Source organism: Pteronotus mesoamericanus, unplaced genomic scaffold (assembly GCF_021234165.1).
Source record: "Pteronotus mesoamericanus isolate MK-2021 breed Mesoamerican mustached bat unplaced genomic scaffold, CSHL_Meso_final contig_20, whole genome shotgun sequence".
NCBI classification, from domain to species: domain Eukaryota; kingdom Metazoa; phylum Chordata; class Mammalia; order Chiroptera; family Mormoopidae; genus Pteronotus; species Pteronotus mesoamericanus.
The window spans coordinates 2,026,188-2,042,118 of NW_026555085.1; the positions used below are offsets into that span (position 1 = coordinate 2,026,188).

The 15,931-nt window shown below is 43.6% G+C and overlaps 1 protein-coding gene across 1 annotated transcript; it reads right to left on the bottom strand.

Annotated features, from left to right (window-relative positions):
- Positions 1-620: 620 nt before the first annotated feature.
- NCR3 (natural cytotoxicity triggering receptor 3) lies at positions 621-2,680 on the bottom strand. Its single transcript, XM_054570194.1, has 4 exons — positions 2,638-2,680; positions 1,054-1,398; positions 781-888; positions 621-667 (listed from the first exon to the last, which is right to left on the bottom strand). The coding sequence occupies exons 1-4, from the start codon at positions 2,678-2,680 to the stop codon at positions 621-623; spliced, it is 543 nt and encodes a 180-aa protein (XP_054426169.1).
- Positions 2,681-15,931: the final 13,251 nt, after the last annotated feature.

Genomic DNA, 15,931 nt, shown 5'->3' on the forward strand with positions numbered 1-15,931 from the left:
CACCTAGGCGGGCATTGTATCATCTCACATGTGACAAGAAGAAGGGTGAGTACAGGACAATACGATATTTTGAGAGAGAAACCATTCACATCATTTTTATTACTGTATGTTGTTAAAATCATTCTATTTTGTTACTGTTGTTTTTAATCTCTTACTGTGCCTAATTTATAAATTAAGCTTTACCATAGATAGGTACATACAGAAAAAAAAATGGGTTTTGGAACATATCTCTCGTAGATGGGGGCAGACTTTTATATTTGTCTATGGGCACTTGACAGGTAGGACCAATCAGATTTGATACTTCTCATTTCTCAGGGGAATCAGCCTCAGCCTCCTGGGCCTGGGAGAGTTGGGTCCTCCCCATGTCGAGCCCCAGAACAGTGGTGGGAGGGGGCTCTCAGCACAATTTCTGGGAAGCTCCCTTCTTGGACCTTTCCAGGCCAGGCTTAGTAGAAGGGAGAGTTAAGAATCAGAGGCACCCAGAGAGGGACACACTGGGGTATCCAGACAATGGAGAAGGAAATACATGAGACCCATAAGAAGTTAGTGGTGGGGCAGAGAGAGAGATTTATTGGGGTCTCCTGAAGAGCACTGGGATCACTGGGGTCTGGAATCACTTATCAGAGGCTGTCCAAGCTGTGGCAGTGTGTCCTCATGTGACAGTGGCCTGGTGGTGAGATAGCCAGAGTCACTTCTCTTCTTGATCTCTGTCTCCCCCCTCCTCCAGCTCTCTCACTGCCCCTCCATCTCTTCTGCCATTGCCATGGCTCCACAACTCACATTTGCCTTGATAATAGATGGTGCTGCCCATGGCCACAGAGAGGAAGCTGAAGACATAGAATCCAGCCCGGAGGAGGAGGACTGCAAGGGCCCCTAGCCCAGGAGATCCTGCATGTGGGCAGTAAAGAAGAAGGGCTTGGTAAAGGGGACCCAGGGAATAAATGTGCACAGGCTCAGGGAGGGATAGAGGGCAGGGAGCCTCAGAGGAGGACTCTCAACTTCCAGGGAGAGTGGAGCCTCCAGCCAAGAACATGCAGCCTCCTGGGGCCTCACCTTTCTCCACCACCAGCAGAGTCCCATTCCCTGTCCCGACACCCAGGCCCAGCACCTCCACCCTGCACACGTAGACTCCAGCATCACTGCCTCGGGTGTCCCAGATGTGCAGCTCAGCCTGGTGGTCAGAGAGGAAGCGGGAAGAGGCAAGAGGGGCCAGGCGGCCCCTGAACTCGGGAGTCCCGTTCCTCACCTCCTTCCCTGGGGCCACCTTATCCCGGTACCACGTGACGGAGCCAATGGCCAGTCTCTCTTGGCTGGCATTGAAGGAGCAGGGCAGAAGGGCAGCGGTACCCTCCTGGGTACGAATCTCAGGGGGCTGGGACACCCAGAGAGCACAGGATTCTAAGGGCAGAGAGAAGACCCAGATAAACGCCTCCCCAGTTAGCTACTCTGAAAAGACAAGAGAGCTTGCAGCAGAATATCCCAGCTGTCCCCAACCCACAGAGAGTCAAGGGACAAGCACTTCAGGGGCCTCATTAAACCCTTTCCTCTTTACCAATCTAATATCTTAACATTACTTATTAAATCATTTTCAAATTCTTTCCTATACCAACTCTCACACTCAACTGTCTTTCATCATTTTCCAGCTGCACTCACCAGTAATATCTTTCTGAAATTTAACCTGTCACAATGAAGTTGAAGCTCATTATTGAATGTGGCTGCCTAGTTCGCCGATAGCATTAATTATATCATTCCAAGTATCATTTTTGTGCTAATGACATTCTATAGTACACCACCCTTGCTACTTTGTTTTGGTTAAAGAGCGTTAACTACGTAAATCTTCAGGTGAGGACATGGTTATAATTGATTGAGATCCCTATTAAATGATCCAAATTGATTATTTAAACCAGTTATTAAAATCCCTGATTTAATTATCTGATTAGTGAAATTTACCAGTCATTCTCCTATTTCAGTGGCTCTCAAACTTAAGAGCTCATTGAAATCACCTGGAGTCTTTTTTAAAACTGATATCTGGGCCCCACCTCCAGACATTTTTATTCTATGGCTCTAAAGTGGGGCCTGGATTTGCCCCAGGTTCCAGCTGATGTGAAGCTACAAGTCTAGAATCCACGCTGCATTTAGTTAAAGGAATATGTCTGACAGGTGAGGTCTGTCAGTTAACCAAAATCAGTTTCACTAAGAAACTTATCTTAGACTTAATTAGGTGTCCCAAACTCCTAATTATATCTAGAGGCAAATAATAAGCCTTGTTTAATAGGCTTATTAAGCTCATCAAATTAAAATTGACTCCTTAAAAAAAATTGACCCCTTCAAGCCAATTATACTGGATCCTTCAACTTTATCCTATTAGGTAGGTGGCTGAGAAGAAGAGAGCTCTGGGTAGAAGCTGGGAAGTGAACTCACCAGCAGGCAACATGGAGGGAACTGAACTGGGGAGTCCCTAGATGTCAGCCTTGTGGAGGGCCACCTGCTTCCACTCTCCTTTCCTTGCCACTCCCCTCAGGACCCAATATTCAGCCCCTACCAAGCCTGCTCCCCAGAACATCTATGTCCAGCATCCCCCGTTCTGCCTTCTCCCAGCCCCATACCCATCAGGGTCCGGGGGGAAAGCCCTGTCACCTGGATGGACCGTGATAAAGATGAGCAACAGCATCCAGTCCATGTTGGAGGGCATCCCAGTTGAAGAGGGGAGCCTGAGCAATGAGGTCTGGGTGGCGATGAGGTCTGCGTCCAATGAGGAATGGCCCACTTGCAACCAGGCCTTTGGTCACGATAAGGGTGGGAAGCTTTCTGTGACATACAGGATTCACATCACTTGCCAGGGGCCTCAACCGCCTGGGACCTTGGGCATGAAATGCGTGCTTCTGCAAAGAGAGAGACTTCTGCTAAGGGTGATATCTGGGTCACTAGGAGGTGGGGGCAGGTTGCCTAAGGGTTTGAGAAGGAGAGTAGAGCTTAGATGTCTGGTAACACCAGGGTAGGTGGGTGGGCAGGTGAGACCAGGATGTGGTTCCCCCAACTTCCGATGTTCAAGGAGACCAACCCTTAACCCAGAAGCACCTCCAAGAGCTTTCCTGGCCCAGAGCTAATCTATGTCTCCAACCCGCGGCTCAACTGCGCCCAGGCCCACCTCATCCATTTCTTTCCCTTGAATCTGGCTCTCCCCCAGGGCCCCTCTAGAAATTCTATAACTGTAGGGTTTAAGAGAAGGAAGCTGATTGGTGGTGGTGACAGGGGTTGCTAGGGTCTTAGTCCCTGTTTAACTTAGACTGTTGACTAGCAAGGTTTGGCAAAGTGAGTGCAGCTGATGGAGATGCTTGGACTCATTCATATTCAAATCTCCATTAAAGGAATTCACCTCTCACAGAGGTCTGCTTTATGGACAACATTGTGTGTGGACTTACCACCCACTGGTAAATTCACTCATTTATTATTTTATTCTTTGTTTAACTAACATTTATTGAGAAATTACAAAGTGTCCATTCCATGAAATGTGTTTGCACAGACACAAATGAAAGACACATTGTGTTACATGTGACTCCAAGGTTATACAGGGATTAGGGCAAGAGTATGCCACACACAAGTATTATAGAACTTTGTGAGATAGCACAGCAGGTAGAAAAGAAAGATTACCTGTAACATGACTAGTAAAATATGGGCCCAGCCCTCACCATACACTTCTCTCTGGCTCCTCTTAGAGTAACACATTATTTTTCTTTGTGTCTGTGTCTAGCTCTGTTTCACAATACATTTGTTGAGTGTGTAGTCCCCCCTTCACTGCAGTGATCTGGAGTGTTTGGTTTTGTTTTTCTGGAGAGGCAGTAATCTCATGGTTAAGAATTCTGGCTTAGAGTCAAGTTGGGTTCAAATGCCAGCTCCTCCACAAACTAGTTATATAAGCTTGAAAAAATTGTTTAACTTCTCTGATCCACCTAGACAAGCATGCATGCCAGGGCACTCTAACCAAGGGAACTGAGGTGCCCTGGCAAGGCAAGCGCTGCCCCCTGGTGGTCACAGAGCATGAGAAGCCTCCCCACAACATTAAATTCCAGCTTCTGCCCTGTCCCTTACCTTGCCTGGTGCTATCAACATCTATCACCCCCTTGCAAAGAGTCAACGTAGAGAAAATTGTGTCTTCTACTCAACTGTGAGAAACCCATGGCTTTGAGAGGGAGAGGAGGTCACCATTTAGTGGAGTGGGAGTGGGTGACTGGCCTGCAGATAAAACCATGCTTTCACAATGCACACTCATTTACTCACAGAGCACTACTTCACCGCCAAGGGCAACACAGCTTAGAAGTCAAGTCAGCCTAAATTGGAGTCCTGGTTTCACTACTTGCACATCTGTATAATGGGAGTAGTAGCATCTGTCACTTTCAGCTCTGACACTGTGCTGGGTGCTCAGTGTCTGGTAGCCCCTAGCTTCTCCCCAGTCCTGGGTTAGGATGACCAATGTGGTAGCTGGGCCTGAACTCAAGGGTATTTTGCTCTCTCTACCTCTTTTATTTACTTACAATTTTAAATATACAAAAATGTTGTGGATTCCAAAAACACTTAGATTTTTTAAGTCCATCTAGAATAAATCCTGTGTGGCACTTTTTCAGTAATTCTGAGATGCTCTGGGGAACTTTAACGTGCAGGATGGGAACTGCTGCACAGATCAGCTCAGCAGATACAAGGAAGGAATTTTTCAAAAGAAAATTTTACCAGGGACTCAAGAGGAGAGGTAATGAAAAGAAAAGTTGTTGGGTGGAGGTGGAGAAAGGGAGAAAAAGTGTGAACAACTGTAATAACATAAACAACAAAAATAAATAAATTTTAAAAAGAAAAAGTTATGAAATGGATGTATGCACATCTCTGGTCTAATTTTTTTATATTGATTTTTAGAGAGAGAGAAAGAGAGACATCAACTTGTTATTCCACTTAGTTATGCATTCATTGGTTGATTCTTGAACCAGGATCAAACCTGCAGTCTTGGTGTATAGGGGCAATGCTCTAATCAGCTGAATTACCCAGCTAGGCCTGGTCTAGTTTCTTTAATATCCAGCTGTGGGCTGACTTCAGTGTGATCAGAACCAGTAAACTCCCAACTCAGAGCTCAGAGCAGGTGGAGAAGTGACAACCCAGACGGGACGCTGGAATCCCAACACAGGTGATTCCACCTCACCTGTTGTTTCCTCCTCTAAGTGTCAGAAGGGGTAAGATATGGGCAACTTCTCTGGCCAAGGCCTTATAAATGTTTTCAAACTAATTAATAGTTCCAGTTTATACTTTCCACTTCTGACCACAATTTCCTCTCTGAGGTTCAGGGCATTGAATCCCATCACCTTTGTCGTTTCCTTGGCATTGTCCAACCTCCCTCACACTCACCAAGAGATGGCATCTGACTCTCTGGTTTCCTATCTCAACCTCTGTCATCTCTCTGGAAGACTTAATGTCCAGGTAGATGACATTTTAAACACTGAGATACAGTATATACAGTAAAATGCACGGATCATAAGTGTACAGTTTAATGACCTTTTGCAGATCTATGTCAACAACACTGCAATTGAGATATAGATCATTCCCATCACCCTAGAATTTTTCCCATGCCCATTTTTGGTCAATCCTTCTCCCCTCCCAGAAGCAACCACTGATTTATACCCTTATAGATTAGTTTAATCTGTTTTTGAACTTCATAAAAATGGAATCATATGGTATACATTTTTGTATCTGGCTTCTTTCAATCTGCATGTCTGTGACATTTATATATGTTGTTGCACATCTGAATAGATTGTTCCTTTATTGCTGAGCAGTATCAGTTATACTAGTTTGTTAGCTATTCACCTCATCATGTACAATTTGGTTGTTTCTTATTTTTCACTATTATGAATAAATCTCCTATGAACTTTTCTTTAAATCTTTATTTATTTCCCTGACTGGTGTGGCTCAGTGGGCTGGGCATCATCCTGCAAAATCAAAGGTCGCTGGTTTGATTCCCAGTCAGGGCACATGACTGGGTTGTGGGCCAGGTCCCCAACTGGGGGTGTGCAAGATGCAACTGATGGATGTTTCTCTCACAAATCGATGCTGCTCTCCCTCTCTTTCTCCCTGCCTTACCCCTCTCTAAAAATAAATAAATAAATATAATGTTTTAAAATTTTTTTATTGATTTGAGAGGCGGGGGGAGAGAGAGGGACATTGATTTGTTGTTTCACTTATCTATGCATTCATTGGTTAATTCTTGTATGTGCTGTGAGCACGAATTGAACCCACAACCTTGGAGCATCAGGATGACATTCTAACCAATTGAACAAGCTGGGCAGGGCTGCTATGAACATTTTTGTATATGTCTTGCAAATGATTTTTCAATTCTCAATTTCACAGTTGCCTCACCTTGTCCACTCCAACCATCACCGTGACTCTACGTGAACTGCACCTTGGATTTCGTCACCATGGAAGCTGTTCCACTTTGGAATCTTACCTTCTCTTTCACAGGAACATAAGAGCAGTCAGGCCTGAGTCCCTCCAGACAGGAGTCTGTCTGTACGCTACACATGTGCACTCACACCACTCTCCTGTTGGAGTTTCTCTCACTTTCAGTCAACAAATTTTGAGCATCTACCATGGGCTTACCTAGGCAATCTTGTCATAGCCACAGTTTTAACTACTGCCTTCCTGATCTATATCTCCATCTCAGTCTACACCTTCACCTCAGACCTCTTTCTTGAGGTCTGAGTCTATAATATCTAACTGCCCTCTAGATACTCCTCCAGAACGTTACACAGGTATTCCAAAATGATCAGTGTCTACCATACTGGGTCAGCCTCCTGTATTCGCCTTCTCAGTGAATGGAAACACAATCTATCCAGTCACTTAAGGCAAAACTCCAGGATTTATCCTATTCTGCCTTCTCTCTTAATTCCCCCATCCACACAGTCTTTAAGTCTGGTCCATTCTGCCTCTGAAATATCATAGGTATCTCTCTGCCTCTTAATTCCCACTGCTAGTGAAGGCCTTTGTTATCTCAGGATGAAACTAGTACAGTTGCTTCTTTGACAGATAGTATGATTTCTTCTCAGTATCATTCCACATCTCCCTGTCTGAGCATCAAGGCTCATCCATCCATTTAACAATGATTTACTGAGTGCCTTCCATGTTTCAGACATCCTAACTTTATCCCTTCTTATGTCTCTTCCCCTCACTTCTCTCCTTATCTCATATCTCTGTCCTCCACTCTTTTTGTTTCACCATCTTTATTGATATCACTTGTTTCTTCCCTGTCTCTCTCCCCATACCCCACATCTCCACACCCCTCATCTACACACACAAACATGCGTGTGCGCACACACCCGCACCTCTGTTTATTTGCTAGCTAATTTCATTTTTGTGCTGTGAGCATTCAACAAATGTTTAGTTAGCATCTTCCAGGTGAAAGTCACCCTCTCCCTCCATCCCTATCTCTTCCCTGATCTCTCTCCACATCTCTTTCTGCCTTCCTGTTTTTCTCCAAGTTTTCCCTCCCCGTTTCTCCCCATCAGCACACCTCTTTCCCTTTCTCCAACCCCATTTCTCACCCTCTTTCTTCCCCATTTCTCTTTGGGTATGAGAAGGAGCCAAGGCTGGTGAGGCACTCATTTCTTCCCTTTGGGGGCCGATCACCACTCCACTGAGTAGCCTTCTCTCACTTTGCCAGGCTGGCTAGGACCACTCCCATGTGTCCTTGAACTCCCTGTACAAGGATGATTTTAAAAAATTAATTTACAATAATAGAAGAAGATTTTTTTAATTCTTTAAGAGATTTTATTTTATTTTATTTTTAGAGAAAGGAGAAGGGAGAGAGAAAGGGAGGGCGAGAAACATCAATGTGTGGTTGCTTCTTGCTCGTCCCCCAACCGGAGAACCCAGCCTGCAGCCCAGGCATGTGCCCAGACTGGTCATTGATCCGGCAACTCTTTGGTTCACAGGCCAGCACTCAATCCACTGAGCCACACTAGCTGGGGTAGAAAAAGATTTTTAACCCACATCTCTCAGAAACTGATAAATCAAACAGGCAAATAATTACTAAAGACTGAAGAATAAAACCAGACAATCAACAAGATTGCTCTAATGGAAATATGTGGAACCTTAGAAAAAGTAGAAAATACACATTTTTTTCAGGTACACTTAGGCAGACATTTGGAAAATGAATCAAAATTATATAGAACACAATTGCTGCCAAAATCTGTGACAATTTAAGATCAATAACAAAGAATATATAGTATATATTTGGAAAATTTAAAAATGCATCTTTAATGTATTTTTAAGCTTTAAAAACCTACTTCTAAGTAATTCAAACCTTAAAAGAAAATATTATAATAGAATTTAAAATATTTTGAATGGAATGACAGTGAAAACATTGCCTATCTATACTGTGGGATGCAGCTAAAATAATTCACAGAATGTACATTTTAGGAAAGAAAGTTTGAAAATCAATGAGTCAAACAGATATTTCAAGAAATTAGGGCTCTTCCTCTCCGGAGCAGGCTGCGCCTTTCCTGTCCCCCTCTTCGTCTCCGCCGGCAGCTGGCGCATTACCTTTGCCTTTCTCTCTCCTAAGTTCCAAGAGCCCTTCTTTTGCTTCTGTAACTCGTTTCCTGAGCCTATGTAGCCCAGCTGGCTCCCTTCTATTGCCTCTGTAACTTTCTAAATAAACTTCCTCTTAAAAAAAATTAGAAAAAGAGCACAAAGTAACCCCCACAGTAATTTAGGAATTAATGAAACAGAAAACAATGAAGCAAAATACAAATATTTCTTTACAGGACTGCTAATACTAAAAATCTCTGACCAAACTGACTAAGCAGAAAAAGAAGAGAAAAAACATGCACAGATCAAAAATAAGTAATTTAGAGGGAATATAATGTCAGATACAGTAAATATTTAGATTACAAATTTTGATAAGATGAATAATGTTCCAAAAATTGTGACCAAAACTGACTCGAGAAAACATTAAAAGACGATTTCATTTCTTTAATGGTTATAAATACCATGAATCAGTTTTTAAAAATTTAACCACCAGAAAAATCACCAAGCCCAGATCATTATGAAATCTTTAAAACAGAGATCATTCCACTAACATAAAAATTATTCTGGCAATCAGAAAACAGGAAAAGTTTCTTAAATTATTTCATTAGATAATGTAACCTTGATACAAAAGCCAGGCAAAGACAATTTGAGAAAGGAAAAGTATACGACAATTTCATTCATGAATATAGATACAAAAAAATAAAAATATTAGAAATCCTAAGCCAGAACTGACTAAATAATATCAAACAACTAAGCAATCTTTGTCTAGGAAAGCAATTCACTATTCATGTAATTGCTAGTTCCTATTCATACGGTTCACTGCATTAAGAGATGAAGGAGGACAATCCATGTAACCATCTCAATCAACACAATAAAAGCATTCATAAAAGTTTGTTAATGATAGCAACTACCCTGATTTTAAAAATAGAAGAAAACCATTTCACAATAGTCATTTATGATTTTAAAAACTAGGAATGTATTTTATATGTCTCTGTTCTCCTACAAAATTTAGTGATCATTTTTGAAATGGCTTTGTATTTTTCTTCTACATCTTTCCTCCTGTTCCTATTCATCCCTTCCTGTTACCTCTTCTCTGGCCTTCCATCACAACTAAAAGGCTACACAAAATTTTGTTTCGCAGTTCATGATGGGATTTTGGCTACAATTTCCACCTGCTTTTGGCAATATACCTCCGGTGTATTGTTACCTTTTGGTAAATTGGGTTGATTTTTTTTTAACTTTTATTTCATAGTTAATTGAACAGAAGCTTTAGTCATTTCTTTCTGTTACTTATATTGAAATAAGCAAGATTTTTCTGAACTATTAGTAGAGGACTTTATAGGGGGTGGGGAGAGAGCCCAGAATAGCTTTCCAAACTTACATGTTTAAGGGTTCCTCTTTTTGCCACAACAATGGATTATTTCCTTTAAATTTGGCACCTCTGTGTAGCCACTACCTTGTTTCCTCTGAGAACCTCTCCTTGTTAAGCAAGTGTTCACCACCACCCTTAGGCTTCTTTGTTTCACAGGAGGCCTCACAGGTGGCCATCTCCCAAGTGCACCTAAGTGATGCACTTAATGCTAGAAGGAGAATTTTCCTGGGACTTTCTGAGACCCCTGGGTAGCTTTGGGTGATTTAAGATGTTCTCATATCACCTTTACCAGTGCTGAGCCTGCTCAGTTAGCTCTGCCCTTGGCTTTTCCCTCTTGGGGTGAGGCCCTTCCTCCCAGGAAGGAATATTTGCTGTTTGCTTACCGTCACTGGGGTTCTCCCTCCCTGCTCTTTCTTCCCTGAGGCACTGCTGGGAAATGCCTGCTCAGCTTTGAATTTGGTCCTACTCAGAGGTGTCGGTATTCTGTGTCTCCTAGCTTTCACGGAAAATGTAGCGTGTGTGTGTGTGTGTGTGTGTGTGTGTGTGTGTGTGTGTGTTTCCAAAGGCTTCCAGAAGAAAAGAGGGGAAATTTATAAGTAAACAGCTGTCATGTTCCCATCAAAGCCCTACAAGGAGACATTTTAGAAAGAAAAGGCTTTTTCTTTCAGCCAAGATGGAGACATAGGTAGAGACACTGCCTCCTTGCACAACCAAAAGAAGGACAACAAATTTAAAACCAAAAAACAACCAGAACTGCCAGAAAATCGGACTGTATGGCAGTCCAACAACCAAGGAGTTAAAAAAGAAACATTCATCCAGAGCAGTAGGAGGGGCGGAGACAGGCAGCCTGGGCGGAGAGGATGTGCAGCAAAGCCTCGGCCAGAGGACCAGGCGGTCCTACGTTCGTGTGCGGATAAACTGGGAGGAACAACTGGGGAGGGAGACAGACAGCGCAACCCAGGGATCCAGTGCAAGAAAAGAAAGCCTCAAAACCTCTAGCTGTAAAAAACCTGTGGGAATGCAGCAGCAGGAGAAACTCCCAGCCCTACAGGAGAGTTGGCTGGAGAGACCCACAGGGTCCCAGAACTACACAAACTCACCCACCTGGGAATCAGCGCCAGAATGATCCAACTTGCTTGTAGGTAGCAGGGGAAGTGACTGGTAGCCGGCAGAGAGCTGAGTAAGTGGCATAATTCCCTCTCAGACCCCTCCCACACACACAGCATCACAACACAGCAATGTGAGTTGTCCTACCCTGGTGAATACCTAAGGCTCTGCCCCTTCCAGTGTAACAGGACCACCAAGACAAAGAAATATGGCCCAAATGAAAGAACAGATCAAAACTCCAGAAAAACAACTAAGCGAGAAAGAGATAGCCAACCTATCAGATGCAGAGTTCAAAACACTGGTAGTCAGGATGCTCACAGAAATGGTTGAGTACGGTCACAAAAGAGAGGAAAAAATGAAGTCTGTGGAAAGTGAAATAAAGAAAAATACAGAGGGAACCAAATGTGAAGGGAAGGAAACCAGGACTCAAATCAACGATTTGGAGCAGAAGAAAGAAATAAGCATTCAACCAGAAAAGAATGAAGAAACAAGAATTCAAAAAAATGAGGAGAGACTTAGGAACCTCAGGGCCAACTTTAAATGTTCCAACATCCGAATCATAGGGGTGGCCAAAGGAGAAGAGGAAGAGGAAGAATTGAAAACTTATTTGAGCAAATTATGAAGGAGAACTTCCCCAATCTGACAAAGGAAATAGAGTTCCAGGAGATCCAGGAAGCTCAGAGAGTCCCAAAGAAGTTGGACCCAAGAAAGCACACACCAAGGCACATCATAATTATATTACCCAAGATTAAATGTAAGGAGAGAGTCTTAAAAGCAGCAAGAGAAAAGGAGAGAATTACCTACAAAGAAGGTCCCATAAGACTATCAGTTGATTTTTCAAAAGAAACCTTGCAGGCAAGGGGCTGAAAAGAAGAACTCAAAGTTATGAAAAGCAAGGCCCTACATCCAAGATTACTCTATCCAGCAAAGCTATCATTAAGAATGGAAAGGTAGATAAAGTGCTTCCCAGATAGGGTAAAGTAAAGGATTTCATCATCACCAAGCGCTTATAATATGAAATGTTAAAGGGACTTACCTATGAAAAAGAAGATCAAAACAATTGAACAGTAAAATGACAACAATCTCACAACTGTGAACAACAACAAGAACCTAAAAAACAAAAACAAATTAAGCAAACAACTAGAACAGGAACAGAATCACAGAAATGGAGATTACATGGAGGGTTATCAGCAGGGAGGGGAAGGGGGAGAGAATGGGGGGAAAAGGTACAGGGAATAAGAAGCATAAATGGTAGGTACAAAATAGACAGGGGGAGGTTAAGAATAGTATAGGAAATGGAGAAACCAAAGAACTTATATGTATGACCCATGGCCATGAACTAAGTTGGGGGAATTCTGGTGGGATGGGGGCTGCAGGGCAGAGGAGAATAAAGGGGAGAAAAAAAATGGGACGAGTGTAATAGCATAGTCAATAAAATACACTTTAAAAATAGAAAGAAAAGGCTTTTGGCAAAGGCAACATAAGTGAGTGGGTTAGGATTCTACAGAGCTGAACCTTGCAGGTGTGGAATTCTGGCTTGTTTACCGACCTTCCTTCAGGGAGGGCCTCTGGTTTACCAGGCTGCACAGTCTGGTTTATACACCAGGGCATCCTTTTGTTAATTTCCAGTGGGAAATAGAGCCGTAGAGGTCCATTTCTTCCCAGCCCCGTACTCCACACACACATACTCACACATGCATACACACTCACACACACACATGCACACACGCACTGTATTAGCTGGGTCCCAACAGAACACAGCCCTCCAATCAGGCTCAGGCTACTTGAGGAGATGGTTTCTTTCTTTCTTTTCTTTCTGTCTGTCTTTCTTTCTTTCTAAGATTTTATTTATTTATCTTTAGAGAGAGGGGAAGGGAAGGAGAGAGGGAGAGAAACATCAACGTGTGGTTGCCTCTTGTGCGCCCCCTTCTGGGGACCTGACTCGCAACCCACGGGTGTGCCCTGACTGGGAATCAAACCGGCGACCCTTTGGTTTGCAGGCTGGCACTCAATCCACTGAGCCACACCAGCCAGGGCTGGAGATGGTTTCTTTGCAAAGGTGGAGTGAGGTGGCTGTACAGGAATCACAGGGATATTGCCAGCCCAGGTCCCAGGGATGAGGGGAGAGACAGGTTCCAGCAGGGATGGATTGTTTTCTATTGTTGTTCTTATTAGTTTGCATTTTATTTTTCAAGTGACAGTTCACATTCAACATTATATTGGTTTCAGGTATATCGCACAGTAGTTAGACATTTATATAATTTATGAGTGATCCCCCCACTAATTCCAGTACCCACCAGGCACCACATATAGTTATGACAGTATTACTGACTATATTCCCTATGCTGTACTTTATATCCCATGAATATTGGTCCCAGCAGGGATTCTTACTCATTTGTAATATATAACACAAAGTAAACCAATTATATTGAATTTCAGTTATCAAAATATTAATAAAAAGTTGAAAAAGCATATACCATGTACTTCTTTATTACCACATTAAATAAAAGGCAAGACACTTAAAATACAAGAGAGTTGAAGTTAGATTTTAATGAAGACATCGGTGCAAACAATATCATTGTTTGGCTCAAATAAGGACTTTAAACTGTGAAGTGGTCTTTGGCGAGGCAACATATGTAATGTTGGACATGAGAAAATGAGGTACATTTTTTCCTTTCCAAGTTCACAGACCACCTAAAATGAATTACAAGGCCTACCCAATACTGGAGGAACATAGTCCTCTACAGCAGGTTGCCTGGAGAGGAGCACTGCCCTGAGGTGGAGGTTTTGGCCAGCCTGAGGTGACCTTGTGGGAAGGTAGCCAGAGGAATGAATACTCTCAATCTAATGTCCTTCCTCCCACTGTGTTTCTGCCAGGCTCTTCATCAGCCAAAAACAGCTAGAAGCCAGAGGTGCCCTTGATGTGGTCTGTACAGTCTAGTCTCTTGGGCACAGTTGAGGGGGAGGGGAAATAGAGGGGCAAACAGAAAACATCCAGGGCTCACACAGACAAGCTTTCTGGCCAGTGTACTCTCTCCCTGTAGGCACACTCTACAGGGCCTGGCTCTAACCAGCAGTGCCCCTGAAGAGCATGGCATCATGACACAGGCCCTTGGCAACATGGTGCCAGTTCCATAAGGGACTCTAATGTCACCGACTTCCAGTGAGTAATTATTAATTAATTTGTTTGTTTGTTTGTTTGTTTTCAGACAAAGGGGAAAGAGAGGGAGAGAAAAATAACATGCCAGGGAAACGACGATGTGTTTCCTCTCTCAACTGGGGACCTGGCCAGCAACCCAGGCACGTGCCCTGACTGAGGATTGAACTGGCAACCTTTCAGTCTGCAGGCCGTCACTCAATCCACTGAGCCACACCAGCCAGGTAATTTTTTAAGCCAGCTCAACATTCTCTCCCTGACTGCTTGGCTGGACACTAGCAACCCTGGCCTCAGTGACCCCTGCCTTTTCTGCATCCAAGGATGATGAGCCCCACCACTCACTGACCTGTGCTTAAGCTATGTTGACACCTGCAGCCAGGGTTTAGTAGCCTTGGAGGTTTAGAAACCACTTTATTGCTTTGGAGAAGTGGCTCTTAAACTTGAGCATGTATCAGAATCATCTGAGGCACGAGCTGCAGAAGCTATTGCTAGGCTCCAGCCCCAGGGTTTCTGAACCAGTGGGTCCAGGCTGGAGCCCAACAATGTGTATTTTTAACATGCTTCTGCATTATGCTGGTGGAAGGACCATAGGCTGAGAACCCGTGCTTTAAGGAGAGGGTTATCTTCCCTTATTTCAAAGTTCTCAATGGATTCCTTGCTGTAGCACCCACACTGCACCCTGGCAGTTCTCTGCCCAGAAGCCCCATGTCCCTTTCAGCCCTAACTGCTGTGCACCAGCCTCTCTGTGGTCAAGGGGCCGACCCTGAATTTGGGTGGAAGGTGTCTCCTTGCATGTCTGCTCGTCACAGCCTTTCCTCACATCTGTGTTAGGCTGAGTGAAATTTTTCATCCACTTGCCCTGTTAGATACATTTTACTCTTCATTTTTGTCCCACAGTCAGAGCAGTTCTCACATTAGCACAGGACATTTTTCTGAGCATCTAAGCTCTATCTCACCATGGTAGTCTGCCAAGCTATCATGGATGGAAAGACCACTCTCAGCCCTGGCTGTTGTGGCTCAGTGGACTGAGTGTTGGCCTGCGAATCAGAAAGTTGCCAGTTCAGTTCCCAGTCAGGCCACATACTTGGGTTGCAGGCCAGGTCTCCAGTTGGGGGCGTGCAAGAGACAACCAATCAATGTACCTCTCACACATCTGTATTTATCTCCCTCTCTTCCTCCCTTCCCCTCTTTCTAAAAAATAAATAAAATCTTAAAAAAAAAAAGAAAAGACCACTTTGAGAGGCAATCTCACTCTGAATAAAAGTCAGAGTTTTCCCAGTGGTCCTACTCAGTCTGGCCTCATCTCCTGCCTCTGTTTCTCCTCACCTACCTGGTTCCAGCTACATTGTCCCCTTTCATGCTTCACAAATACTCCAGCCACCCAAACATGTCACCTCAGGACCTTTGTACTTCCTGTTCCTGCTGCCTAATATGATCTTCTCCCATGTATCCACATGGCTTATTCCTTCACCTCCTTGAAATCTTTGCTCAAATATTACTTTCTCAGTGAAGTCTCCCTGACTACCCTATTTAAGATTGCAGTTATTTAAGATTGCGGTCTAGGGGAAGTGGGGAAGAGGGAAAACGAAGTAGGTAAAGGGGGTCGAATACATGGTGACATAAGGGACTAGACTTTGGGTGGTGAGCACATAATGTTGTATTATAAAATTGTATACCTGCAACTTACATGTTATTAACCAATGAACTGCAGTCCACCACAGCACTTCCTGTCT